The 14,214-nt window shown below is 40.8% G+C and overlaps 1 protein-coding gene across 1 annotated transcript in view; it reads right to left on the bottom strand.

The window, feature by feature from the left end:
• Positions 1-2,029: 2,029 nt before the first annotated feature.
• ST8SIA1 (ST8 alpha-N-acetyl-neuraminide alpha-2,8-sialyltransferase 1) overlaps positions 2,030-14,214 on the bottom strand; it is a 118,834-nt gene continuing 106,649 nt past the window's right edge. Inside the window, exon 5 of the mRNA XM_057405196.1 lies at positions 2,030-3,024. Within this exon, the coding sequence (XP_057261179.1) occupies positions 2,529-3,024 (496 nt within the window). The 3' untranslated portion in view covers positions 2,030-2,528. The remainder of the gene's footprint in view (positions 3,025-14,214) is intronic.

Raw genomic sequence — 14,214 nt, forward strand, 5'->3', positions numbered from 1 at the left:
GCCTCAGTCTAACAGAGGTGGGGAATACATCTTCAAATACCCAGGGCACTAGCTGAACAAGCCAGACGCTATGAAACACTGCACAGAGTTTTCCTACAAAAATACATGTTTTTCTCTTGTTCTTCTGATCCAATTATTTCCCAAGACATGTAAAAAAAAGCCAAGTATTGGTAAAAATAGAAAAAAATGACCAGCAAAGAGGCAGTTCCCCCTTACTCACCTCATTCCCTCCCACCCCAAGGAAATGCTGGCATCCTGCTGAAGTGATATTTTAGGACATCGTATTTCAACTGTTGTTCTCACAGATAATATAACTTCTAAAGCACTAAAAAGTACAAAACTTGATGCATAAGATAAAAACCATACAGGCACCTCCTCTTCTCTAAGAAAGGCAGCTCAGTAAAATTCTGCCATGGCAAGCAGCACAGAAAATATTTTACTTTCAAATCCTTCCTCATCTAGGACTCACAAAATAGATAAAACAAACATAATAAAGAGAACAAATTAACAAGTGACATTCCATCAGCATGTTGACTGTACTTTTAAATAAAATAACAAAGATAAATAGGTTATAGAAGCACATTTGGATTTTATGAGAACAATATCTAGAATGCTATTTAGTCCAAATCTCCATGTTACAGCTTAGCCCTATAAGCCTGTGGAACAGTGCCCATTTCATGCTTGGAATATTCATATTTAGTAAGAAGATTTTTATTAAGAAAAATAGGTTTAAAAAGCAAAACATTATATTTTTTTCCCCCAGTGTCCTAGATAGATAGTTGAATTATTCATATTCAAAGAAGAGCTATGGATTTTGCCTTTTTTCTTACTTTTTTTAATTATATCTATATAACTTGCAGCTGGTAGTCTACAAAGGGTTGTAGGGGACACATAGCCCAAAATACTAGCACTTTGGAGCTAAAACAGCCCAGGAAGTTGTTGTGGAAACCTGATGACAGTTTTGTTGTTTCAACACTGACTAGAATTTCAGCTACTAATGATGGAAGGAGAAGAAAGAGAACATTGATCTGGATTTTTAAAATTAATGGTGATAACATTGTGCAGCTGAAATTGCACTGTGGACAGAGCTGGGATTCTCTTCTTGTCCTACAGTGCTAAACCAAAGCAAATAAACAAAAAGATTTCTCACTTACATGGCGATAGGACCATCTGCTGCCCAAGTAATAACCCAGAATAAAACAGTCCTTCAGGCACTGCGCTAGCTGGAGCAGCATGTATGCAATGCGCACAGTGATATAATTCACCTGCTGTGAGGAGAGAGGCTGCCTTATGTAAGGGGCTACCGTTTCCCTTTTCAATTGCTGGCTATGCAGCTTTTCAGTGCTCCCAAAGGCTGTTTCATTTCTCAGACTACCTTTAACCAGAGACAGCCTTGCGAGAAAAGTACAAGTCTTTAAGGCTAACGTTACAATCCAAGCAGAAGAGCTAGTCACACAAAGAGAAAGGGTTTTCAAAGCTTCAACTCATTTAAAATGACACATTCATTTCTGCAGTTTTTCTGCATATAAGCAAGTGAAGAACCTCATTCTGCATTCTACTGAACACCTCAAATACCCTTGACAGTCAATGAACATCTGAAGTCCAAATGAATACAGAATTAATTCCTAAGGCTGTACAGCAAAACAGGTCAGGAACCACCCGTACTACAAAAGTCACTGCGGAAATCTTTGAAATCTTGCAGCAGGTCAACTGAAACCAAGCTGCACTTCACTACTGGTTTTGTAACACACTTTTCATATTCAGACCCATTTGCCTTAACCAGCGCTTGCCCACAATATAGCATTACCATAAGTGCAATGACCTAAACTACCCTGATAAAAACTACAATAGGTAGGTCTATCCATACTCAGTAGCAGGGCATTCCTAGGACATTCTTCTAACCAGATTCTTAGCACCTTTCACTCTCCCAGGAGTCTTCAAAGGAGCTGATGGTACTTGGCTCCTGGGTCTTTTAAGCCTTTCCTTTTTCTTCCACTGGAGGGGAAAGGAAAGGGGGGGGGGGGGAAAAGAAAAGGACAGAATCAAACAAAGTCAACAACACACACATGCTCTCCTACACACAAACACACCCAAACAGGGGGAAAGAGAAAAAAAAGGAAAAAGGAAAGTTGTATGAGGTGCCAATCTGGAATGAAACAGATTTTTGAACAGACAGTCATATTTGGCACTGCCAGTAAAAGCTTGTGGGTGGCCCTGTGTCTCTCCGAGCCTTAATGCCCTTTTTAAATCGGTCATTTAAAAACATCCCCCAGAAAGTTCAGCTGTGCTGCTTCTGACATTATTTTCACAATGCTGCTGATTGGACTCAGTGGAGAGATCCTCTTCCCCCCACCCCAGTTCCATAAAGCACTATACATTAAGGACATATTCCATTTGGCCTTCAAGTAACATTTTTATGGTCCATGCAAATGCACAATTATTTTCCCTTTAGAAAGAAACAACAGAAAACAGAACACTCTGCTGTAGAGAGTTGAAATTAAAAGCTATTGGATCTCCCAAACACACTCCTACAATCCTCGGGCAGAAGACTGGAATAAAGGGTCCTCACACGGTTCTAGCTGCATTCTCAGTACACCACTTTTATGAAGAAACCAGAGCTGTAGAAATTCCTCTGGCATGGCATGGAATCCAGAATCAGGCAGGACATTGTCATAGTAATGGTGGCTAATAAACTTCCCATGCAGGTCCACCGAGAATGGCCAGAAGCCATAAATTGTTACTTCTTCACACAGACCAAGGGCTGCACTGACTAGGAAAAGTCCCGTGGAAAGCCGTTTGGCATGGATACCTTTGCTCTTCCAGAACTTGCCAATGTCCCGCAGGAAATTGGGGTTGGCAAAAAGGACCGCCTGCTTGGCGCCAAAGTCCTTCAGGGTGTAATAGACACGTAGGGAGGGTCCAGTCCCCGTCTTCATTGAGAAGGCTGGCATGTAGATGTAGCTGTGATTATACACCTTCACACTATCCACAAATGCTTTTCGAGACCACAGCAGATTCTGAAACCTGTGAAACAACAAGAGAAAAACAATTTGGTCACACAGAGGTTTTCCCAGTCATTTCAAAAAGCTGCTCTCCACAGCCATATTTAGAGTTAACAGCACATATTTCCCAAGCCCAGAGAAAGGCCAGATAAACTTCTGACTGTCTGACGCTGCCCCTCTTCTGAGATGATAAACTTTAATAGACACTTGAAAACTACCTGGTACCCTGCTAACTCCAAACCCTAAAACATTTCTGATTTAATAATTTTTAAAATCCCTGACTGACCACAGGAAATATTCCTCAAAATCAATCCTGTTTAGTGACATTTTTCCTTTGTTCAAAAACCAACTTATATCTTTCAGGCATGGGAAGCTTGAAAAGAAATTTTAAAGTCCACCCTGTTCTTGCTTCTTAAAAGCATACTAAAAAAATATCCAAGTTACATGCTGAATAAGCAATACCAAGAAATATTTATATAGAAACTTTGGGCTTATAAAACTTGTAACACTTGTAGGAATTGTTTCTGTTATGCCTGTATAGTGACTTAGGTTACACTACCATAGTAGTTAATTCTCATTCTGGAACTGAGAGAATTCTCAAAGAACTTACTTTGTTACAAACAATAAGACAGAAATTGATTAATTGTTCAGGATAAGTGGCACCACAAAGAAAACAGCAACAGGCACCAGACAATATTCTGTGGTGTTTAAGATGTCACAATTTACACACTGAGTAGGTTTAAAAGCAGCTGGTATTTGTAGCATGCAAATTAAAGGGGAAACTAGTTGGCAACTATGAGGAGGGCAACACCTATGTACAGGTTATTTCTCTAATATGATAGTTTCCTCATTGCTTGATATAAAAACCATATCAGGTTACATTTTTTTTAAATTGCCAATAACAATTTGCTGATATCTATTTTATCCCTGATGGGGATATAGACTTATAGACTTTTATTCTATTCCAAAACCAGTATCCTGTCAAAATACCTTTCCTTGCCATATGCTTCTGGATATGCCAGGATGAACGAGATACCTGGCAGGAAATCCTAGGTCATTCACACACCCCAAACCCTTCACTGATGTTTGACCTGTCCTGACATCTGACACTAAACAAATCACTTCTCAGTAAAATATTGAAGTATCCCAAATATGTATCATTAGATGTAACTGCTATGGAGATCTGCCAGAGTCATAATAAAATACAGTATCCAAAACACAAACTTGCTAAGTGACAGGAACACTTACTGTTGACTGCATTGGAGGGTACCTTTGCATGAGTAAGTCACTATGATTTACTCTGGATAATCTGCTTGCTTTCCAGAGTCCACACAATCTTCAGAGCACAGTAAACCCTCCCCACCTCTAACACATGATAGCATCTATAGCCTGCAGCATGCAGGCAAAGTTTACTGCATTATAAGTCACTTCTGCACAAGCCTCACACTCTTTTCATTGCAGCTGGGTTGCTCTCCTGCCTGTGTTCCCTAATTTTTTTCTGAGCTCCCAGATGCCTGTCTTGCTCTTGTTATTACCTTTTCTCTGTTTCCTGCAGTTGGGGCAAATGTGTCACAATGGATTTCATAGACAGGCAGCAGAAAAGAGGTGCAGGCAGAGACATACGTATAAGAATACCTTTTTTTAAATGGTTATGAAGGGATCAATTTTATAGAGCTCTTTGAAACAATAGTAAGAATCACAGACACAACAACATGCACAGGTTCAAGTAGAATGCCAGATGACCCCAAGAAGCACCATCTAAACTTTCAGCTGAAACAATTGTCAGCAAAAAAATACATGGCTTCAACAGCCTTGAAGTGTCTCACGAATATGTGCCTGTTCTTTGAAGTCTTTGTTTTAGCAGAAAACTCAAAATATTCCTAATAAGTTTAAAGATTTTGTTGACATTTTCAACATGCAATATTTGGTCTCCTGATTTCTTATAAGCTTCTTTCAAAAATTCCTTCACATAGAATTAGAATACTGTTCCACAGTATTTGCTTGTTCCACAGCAAAATCCATGAAATCTGCCTGGGTCTTCATTACTGTTTTGCTCTGATAATCTGCTTTGTCTACATGATGCTATTTGCTAATGTAGACAAAGCCACTGCCTTCCAAGCAAGAAATTGATTCAACCTGAACACACAAAACAAAGCAATAAAAATAATTTCATAACTTACTGCATTTGGCATTCTTTTCTGTAGAAGTAGCCAAGACACAGATGAAAATAGAAGGCCAGCCAAGACCAAGGTGCCCTGGCAGAAATTCATTGTCTGGCTGTACTTTCTCATATGGGCCCTGCCACTCCATTACTATCAGACTTTTAACTAAGTATTCCAAAAAACAGGCTTTACCATCCTCTCTTTCAAAGGAGGAAGCAGGATGACTTGCCAGATACTAAGGAACAGGAGTTGGGTCCATTCTATCAAACTTATTTCAATTCCATCAGAACATAGTCACTGAGAATAAAAGGGAAAAAACCCTGGCTTAATACTTCCAATATTCACCCAGGTGCTCAGACCCTCAGTATCCAAACCCTGTTCTAATAACCCTAATTTCTTTTAAAAGGTAGAATAAGATCTACAGCAGGCTTTTGGACTACCGCCCTCCCCATAATCTGGAACATCCACTGGAAGGTGAGTGATGCAGTTTCAGACTTCTCTGTACAGTAAAAGGAATTCAAGCACACAGCTTGATGTCATGGGGTCTTCACACCTCGGCTGAGGGGAAGGCAGAGATGGGTCCTCTTGTCACTCCTGGAAGCCAGTTGTACCATGTCCTTTCCCACTTAGAACTAGTGAATAAATTTAACTTCAGAATGCAAATGGATGTGGTTATTCTAAAACTGCATTTTTCAGCAAATGTTCTGTTCACAGAAAAACACTGTGCCACTCTAAGTTTAATACATTAAAATTGATCAGATGCCTTCACAGAGGGCCAGGGACTGTCTCTGAATATTCATTATTCATTTGCTATCATGGCCACAACACATTTACATTTTTTTAGATTAATTTCCCCAAGTGCCTTGGAGTAATGAGAATTGAATGGTACTGCCACAGGAGCAGTGCCTGAGAAGGACTTCACACAGAAGGGACAGTATTTGTCATGCTGCTGCAAACTGTCCTTCAGGAACACCATCACCTCCTGCAAACCCATGCCTTATTCCAATGATCTAGACTGCAGTGTTCGTAGGCATCACTCCCAGTTCAACAGATGGACATTATACAGGTGGCTAGCAGCCCATGTAGAAACATAAAACATGCTGATTATGGCTGGTCTGGTGGTCTAACACAGCCAAAAAGCTGCTGCCCACCTTGCACTCCTCCTGCAAGTAGATATTACAAGCAAATGAATTTTTCTCTTCCCCATTTATAAAAATAGGAGCCCCAGCCAGCTTCCTGACATTTCACAGACTGGTTAGAGGCTGAGAAAATAGAGGACAAATGCTGTGCATCAGCAACTTTCTAGAAATGGCACTAGAAGCTCAGATATATTTTCCTTTAACTCCCAAGTCAGACAGGGAGTCCTCCAGGCAACCCATTCCAGGTGGCTTTCAGGGTAGCATACTGCATCTGTTCTAGCAGACAGCTAGGAGCCTACCCCATGCCTGACAGACTAGGAGAAGTTTTCTTCTACAGCTGACCAGCTCCACAGAGCATGCTAAGCAAGATAATGTGTTTTTTTTCCTGCTTGTCCTGGCATGGACACCGCCAGCCTGGTGCAGTCCTTGCATCCAGATAGAATCGACTAGGTTGGAAAAGACCTTTAAGATCATGAAGTCCAACCATTAATCTAGCACTGCCAAGTCCTCCACTAAACCATGTCACTAAGGGCCTCATCTGCATGGTTTTTAACACTTCCAGGAATGGTGATTTCACTATTTCCCTGGGCAGCCTGTTCCAATGCCTGATCACCCTTTTGATGAAGAATTTTTTTCCTAATATCCAGTCTCAAAGTCCCCTTGTGCAGCTTGAAGCCATTACCTCTTGTTCTGTCACTTGCTTCTTGGAAGAAGAGACCAAACCCCTCCTCCCTCCATCCTCCTGTTAGGTAATTGTAGAGAGTGATGAGGTCCCTCCTGAGCCTTCTCTTCTCCATACTAAACACCCTCAGGTCCCTCAGCTGTTCCTCATCAAACTTGTGTTCCAGATCCTTCACCAGCTTTGTTGCCCTTCTCTGGACCCACTTCAGCACCTCAATATTTCTCTTGTAGTGAGAGGCCCAGAGCTAAGCACAGTGTTCAAGGTACAGCCTCACCATGTGCACAAACACCTTCCCTCATGCCAATCCTCTCCCAGCCTCCTTTAAATGAGGAGCCGCTAGCTCCTAGTGTTTGCGTTTACCCGACATGCTTTGAGCATGGGGTACTCCCAGCAGCACAGCCCAGAAGCTGTGCAGCTCATCCCCACACACCAGGCTTCAAAAGAAATACATCAAATAACCCAATCCCTCATGCAAGAATGCCTCTTGGGTGACATTATCTCTCTAGCTCAACTCTAAGAAAGAAACAGCTGAACTGCTTTCAGGGTCATCCTCTCACCTCCTTCAGTCAAGCTCGCACAAATTCATGGTGGGCTGCTAGCATCTAGGTAAAACTGGATTTGGAATCTCCTGAGCAGCACCTGAAGACTATATGAGTAATTTGCAGTAAATGCATCCAGGCAGCTTGACAGCAGCCCAGAGAAGCACTGATGACCGTGGACACTCATGAAAGCTGATCATGGCACGTTCAGCCCAGGCGCTTCACTTCTACTACACTCATTAATGGACAGTGAGCAAATAAACTCTCATCAGCAACACATTTTTGCCATCAGATCCATATGACAGATCAACTTAAAAAGCACAACTTTCAACAGGCACATGTAGGCACAGCTGCACAGATATTAAGGGAAATAATTTCCCTGATACCAGTTGTATAGTTCCCTTAAATGCTCTGCTCTACTTTTCCAGAGGAAATGCATCTAAGAGGAAATTGCCACAACACGTTGTCATGACAGTACAATCAAAGACTTAAGAGCATTAAATGTTTTGGGTTTCATTTTTAATCTGTTTTTAATGTTCTTACTGATGTTCTTTAACAGATATTCAGGGCCAGGGCTGCTCTTGGGTACAAAGAGATGACTTGCAGTAACCACAAAGAATTTGCTGCAGTGACATTGAGCTAATCCACTTGCAGATAATAATGGCAGCAGTTTCTTATATCTTGGTTTCCTTTTGATCTCCCTGGAGAGTTATTATCTCATGCTTGTGATGATATCCCAGTCACTTTGTGAATTGGCATCCACGAAGTACAAGTTCAGCTTTCTGGATTAATTGCAAGTTGACTTACTGGGGGAAAAAATAATATTGAGTAATGGGAACAGCTCAGATGGCAAAGAAATAGATTATTATTTTAAAATTAAGAGAAATAGAGCTCAAGGGAATACAGCAGAAGGCATATAAAGACTTATGTATTTGTCCCTATGGCAAAGGATAACCTTACAAAGATAATTTAGGTAATTTGATGTCAGCATTAGCCAAGAATGATTTAGCAATTTGCTGCAGCTGTTGGAATACGCTTACAGCTGGGGTCACAGGAAGTCAGCTTGCAACGACACATCTGAGCCTCCACTGCTGTGATAGAAGGGTTTTACCTCACTCATTTCTCAGAGTGCTTTATAAGCTTTCACAGAGCAACACCCTCTTTAATGCTTTACACTCTCATTCATATCATGCGCATCTTGATTATCTGCCTCTTTGGGATTGTGTAGCCAATCTTACTAAGACACAGGCTGTGTCTCAATTAACATTGTACTAGTTTCCATATGTTCATTCTCCATACAGGCACTTTTAGCATGTTAGGTGCAAGGTATACTACTCTACTGGTCGACACAAGAAGCCAAAAATGAGCACTTAAGGTGCTATAAATTGACCCACTTTCTTCTTTTATCCTAGCTTCCCCAACTACAGAAGCCACTGTTTACTTATCCTAAGGATAGCTACCTGGCTTAAGATTCAATTATAATCACATTAAACTCAATGGCAAAACCAACTCTGACCTCACTGAAAGTGTTGTCAGAGCCTCAGGGAAAAAAAAATATCAGGGTTACAATAAACTTCAAAGTGATTTGAAAAGGTATGAAGTAACACTATCAGTCACAAAGACTGATCATTAAACCAATAAAATTACAGATGCCAAGCATTCTCCATCAGTGCAGGATGATTTTATTCCTGTGGTAGATTCCCAGTGCTCTGTCTAATCTCATTCACACAGCTTCAGCACGAACCCCTGTTCTCACTGCAGGTCCTTCCACAGGCACTATGGTCCCCCAGTCATAAGCTCATGGCACAGGTGGGGTGATGCTATTCCCATCTTTTCCTTTGCCCTCTTCCCTTCCCACCTGACTGCCCTTTATGGACCCAAAGGCAGCAAATCTTCCTCTCAGGTATGCCTGACTCCCAAACTCACTTCAGCTCATCCTGCAGCATGCTGAAACCCCACACTGCCTACTCTTTCTTATGGAGAGCTTGTGCTTTCCTGTCATCTCTGGTCTCAAAGATAAAAGATAAATTAGCCTCATTCTCTTTTTTATGTACCTCTTCAATGGCATTTTCCAGATCAAGGATTCTCCCACCATCAACTCCAACAACCAAAAAGCAAGGAAACACACTCTTTCCACAGTGACTGCAGACTACATCTTCCTCCTTCAGCATGTTTCTTAATGACATTCTGTCCTTAGCACATGACGGTCAGCATAATGTGATGCACAGCATGTTTCTTAATGACATTCTGTCCTTAGCACATGACGGTCAGCATAATGTGATGCACTCAGTATGTCAGTTAGACATAGCAGAGTAGGCTCTAATCTCAAAGAAGAGGTAGGCTCCCTTTATGACTGAATTCAGTATTAATTAGGGTGGGTTTTTCTAAACCTCCACCCATTACTGTTCCTGCAGTGTCACTCTGGGAATACTATACATAGTGCCAAGGGAAAGCTGACTCTGTTTTTCAGTGGAACACACAGCTATCCTATACACCAAAGCAATGAAACATTAAAATCAGTGTTCACCGGTATTTTGGGAATGTGTGTGATCCTTATTCTGCCAACTCAAATTAGAACGTGCTTTTAATAGCTACTCTTTCCAAAACAAGCAGGGCTGAACATTAATCCTTTCTGTTATCTGACAGCCTGAATCTTAGCTTTCAAAAGATGAGCTGTTCGTCTTAGTTTGGCTCTCTGACGATTGTGGCTGCTTAAGTCCCACACAAGTGGAAATAATATAAAAGGATAGGCAGAACAGCATGGCTGTAGACGTCTTGTATTGTCAAAATGAAATTACTGCCTAGTATTTCTAAATCTTCTCAATACTTCACAGCTCTTACAGCTGAAAGTCTGGAAGATGAGAAAATAGAGAACCGATGAAATCAGCTAGGGAAAAAAAAAAAGACAAAAAAAATCAGCACAGAACTAAGTCTGATATCTTTAACATTGAACTTCACTGCATTGCAAGCCAGAGCAAGCCTGTGAGAAGAAATATAATCAGATCACACATTTCCACAGGTTTGAATAAGAACTGCAACAAAGCCCAGATATTCTTTATCTTACTTACTTTAGATTAACACGGGTTCTCTAAGATAGTCTGGTGTGTCTTCGGGACAGCAACCAAACAGGAACAGAACAGTGTGGTGTCTCCTGCAGGCCTAGGCCTTTTACTCAGCTGCTGTCCTGACACAGGTCTCTAGACCACTGCCCACAACAGCACGGCAGCAAAAACAAAGCTAATAACATTAGATGTCTATTTATGGCTGGCCTTACATGCTTTATAACTCAAATAAGTAACATACACAATGATTACAGCCATGAAAGACCTATTCATAGCTGAGAACACTTTTGATAAGTCTGTTGAGTTTTCTCTTTAACATAATGACATCCTTCTCATATGAATAATTTGCAAATATAAGTGAAGGTGACTTTCAACCTCTTAGAGCTCTTTCCAAACAGAAATGGATAGATAGAGAAAACAAAAACATTTTAATTGAATGTGTTTTCTTTTTAAAGATGTCCTGTGCTATGAAAAGTGTAGGCCTGAAAGAAATTATTTAAAACAGTAGATGCTTTGACATGCATTATGGCAACAACTGCAGCTAGGATAGGCCCTTTTTTAAGTATCTGAGCACCTTTTTTTTATAGTACATATACTGTGATATCTGACATATACCACATGGCCTGCATCTGGAGTGCAGATCCCTATTAAACAACACTATCAATTAAAAGCTTGATAATGAAACAGTTGTTCAGAGCCCATAGGAATATGTGATGATTCTACAACATTTTTAAGGGGGTAAGATTAATTCACACAACTCTAAAATATGCAAAATAAGATCGCCCTATTTCCTCTATTAGCCACTCCTTCTGGGCAACCTCACCAGCTTTGCATCTCTAGGGCAACGAGCACTGCGATCAAGCAATTAACTGAGTATAAACAGAAGAGCTGATAAATTGTTCTCGAGCAGTTAGATTAGTGGAGCCAAACATAAGGTTGAAATGATAGAAAAAGAGAGAAAGAAACAGCAGTTTGACAGACAAGTAAGTCTGTCCCAGTCCTTGGTCCAAGAGCTCATGCCATTAGTAAAATTCCTGGAAATAAGCCAGGAGAATTCAAGCCATCCCAAGGGCTGCAGCTCTATACCTTGAAGTCCCTACCTTGAGTGATCTTTCAGATTGGCCCCTCTGAAGTAAAAGGTTCTACTTTCATCTAACATCAATTTACAGCAATATTTTTCAGCTATTCTGGTGTTATTCAGTTGTGCCTAGAAGTCTTAGTAGATGCTTCTCAAGGGTTCCAACAGTGTCTGAGATGTGTTGATTTGCTGCATGCTTGATCTTTGAAGGAGCCCATCCTTTACTCTGCAGCTCCTATGCAGACACCTAGGGAAGAGTGTGGAACACAACCAGTATATTTTAAACTGCACATCCAAGTATTTTCAGTTCAGAAGATTTTCTGAGACTCGTGCAGTTTCTCGATGAAGTAATCCCAGTGAATCTTACTTCCAAATATTTGCCTAATCTCTTATTCTCCACATCCTTCTAACCAATTACTCTGCCAATACCTTCCCGCTTACGTCACAACTGCCTTGATCCCTTTATCAAAAGCCTTTTAAAAATTCAAACAGACTTCATCTACTGCATATAGATTACCTTTATCCACATGCATTTATCTGAAGAACTTCAGAAGTTTTACAAAATAAAATTTCCCTAGGACTCAACAGTGCTGAATCTTCACAAAAGCATATACATTTAGCCAAGTGTGCACTAATATTATCTTATAATATGGTCTACCAATTCAGATGGTAGAGATGTCAGGCTTACAGATCTACTTGAACCATTTTTAAACACTGATCACATTTTTAACGCTTTACAGACTTGAAGTACCAAAGCAGTTTTAAGTGAGGAAGTATACACTACTGTTCTTCAGGTATTTTGGACCTAACAAACAGGCTAAAGGGTGTTTTGGAGTGAGGAGGAAGGCATGGTCTGGGGTCCACAGCACAACTCGGAAACAGGGAAACAGTATCTTACAGGCATCCGTTTGATAAGGCTAAGGTGTTTTTCAAATAAGGCCAAATTGTAGGTTTGAAAGTAGCTATAAATGTCAAGTCTGTCAGCAGCTCTGAAGAACCTGAGGTTGGCCAAGAATCACACAGGACAAAAACCAGCCACAACCATAAACTCAGCCCTGAGGATGTAGTTACACCCCCAGAAGGTTTCCAAATACCAGCAGGATCATTCAGTGATTGGCTGCTTTGGCTGACAGACCTTTACATCCCTAGCAGCTCAGTACCCATATTTCCAAAGCAGCTAATCAAACAGCACAATTGGCAAAATTCAACCTCTTGTTTTACAGAGAGGGGGCAGAATAGTTTGTACGGTGACACGCAACACTCAGGAGCTATTGCTGAGGTTTTTATCCGAGGCTTTATGAAGGTAATGATTTGGAAAAGGAATAACTTTTTAACAAGCAAAATATTTTTATCTGAAGTCACCTCAAGGCCAAAATTTCCCCTCCCTAATCTGCTACTCTAGTAAACCACAGTGCAGTGCTGTTTTGCTTTACCAAGCTACAGTCAGGAACCTCATGTACACCAGCAAATCTAGCATTTCGCTAGTAATACCAAATCCTCTTCAGATTGGTCCTGCTTGTTATAAAAATTAGACCATTTCTTCTACTCCCCTCCCCCCGCATCCGTATTTTTTATGTTAAAAAGAACAACCTAAGGAACATTGCATTTTAAAAGATTCATTTACTTTGAATATGCCTTGAAATGGAGTAGAAATACAGTCAGTCATTAGGGTCCTGTCTTGATGCTTTAAATTGACACAATTCCCCCAATACCAACAGATTTAAGCTAACTTTCATCAAATGAATATATAGGTCAGTCTTCATGATACCATATGCCAGGTAAAGTTTCAGAAACCGCCAGTGCAGTGCATTATTCAAACAGCACACTGTGAACATACAATTAAAGACAATGATATTATCTGGATGCACAAGGCTATGGAGATGATTCATTTAGCATAATCATTTGCATTCCTGAACCTTGGATGTTTAATGTACCAGGAGAAATGAGGGATGGCAGCAACTATGCTGGAGCATGAAGTGAATAAAAATACTAAGCCCACTGCAGAATTTTTCTGGCAGAAAAGTCCCATGTGTTCTGTTCCAGCAACAGTTCTGGACCTAGGAGCATGAAGTCAAAAGCATAAACAATTTTCATGAGGGCATACTAGTGTGCCTAATGAATTTCCTTTCAGAAAGCCAGTTGGCACAAATAGTTCAGTCAATACACGCCAGCCAACTCTGGTTGATTTTTCCCAACACCATTCTCCACAATCGTAAGTGCTGGAGTACTAGGCATACACAGAGCAGATGCATGACCTAGTTCAGCTACAGTATACCAACCATGATGTCTCTTGGGATAGCCCAGCAGTGCTATCTTTTTCAGCACAATCTAACCTCAATTATTCGTGAACAATTCATTTGCATGTAGCAACAGGTGCAAATTTCCCCAACAGATAGAGGAACAAAGGCGCAGGAACAAAGGACTGAAGGGATCACCTGGGTTTGCTGTTTCTGCTGCGGCTGGGTTAGGCACATGCTGTAGGCATTCTGGCAGAGCTGAGATGCCAGAAGGGAACCCAAGAAGGAACAGAGAAAATGCAGAGCAAAGAGC

Source organism: Pezoporus wallicus, unplaced genomic scaffold (genome assembly GCF_028554395.1).
Source record: "Pezoporus wallicus isolate ANWC-B61680 ecotype Strahan unplaced genomic scaffold, APGP_CSIRO_Pwel_v1 contig_6789, whole genome shotgun sequence".
NCBI lineage: Eukaryota > Metazoa > Chordata > Aves > Psittaciformes > Psittacidae > Pezoporus > Pezoporus wallicus.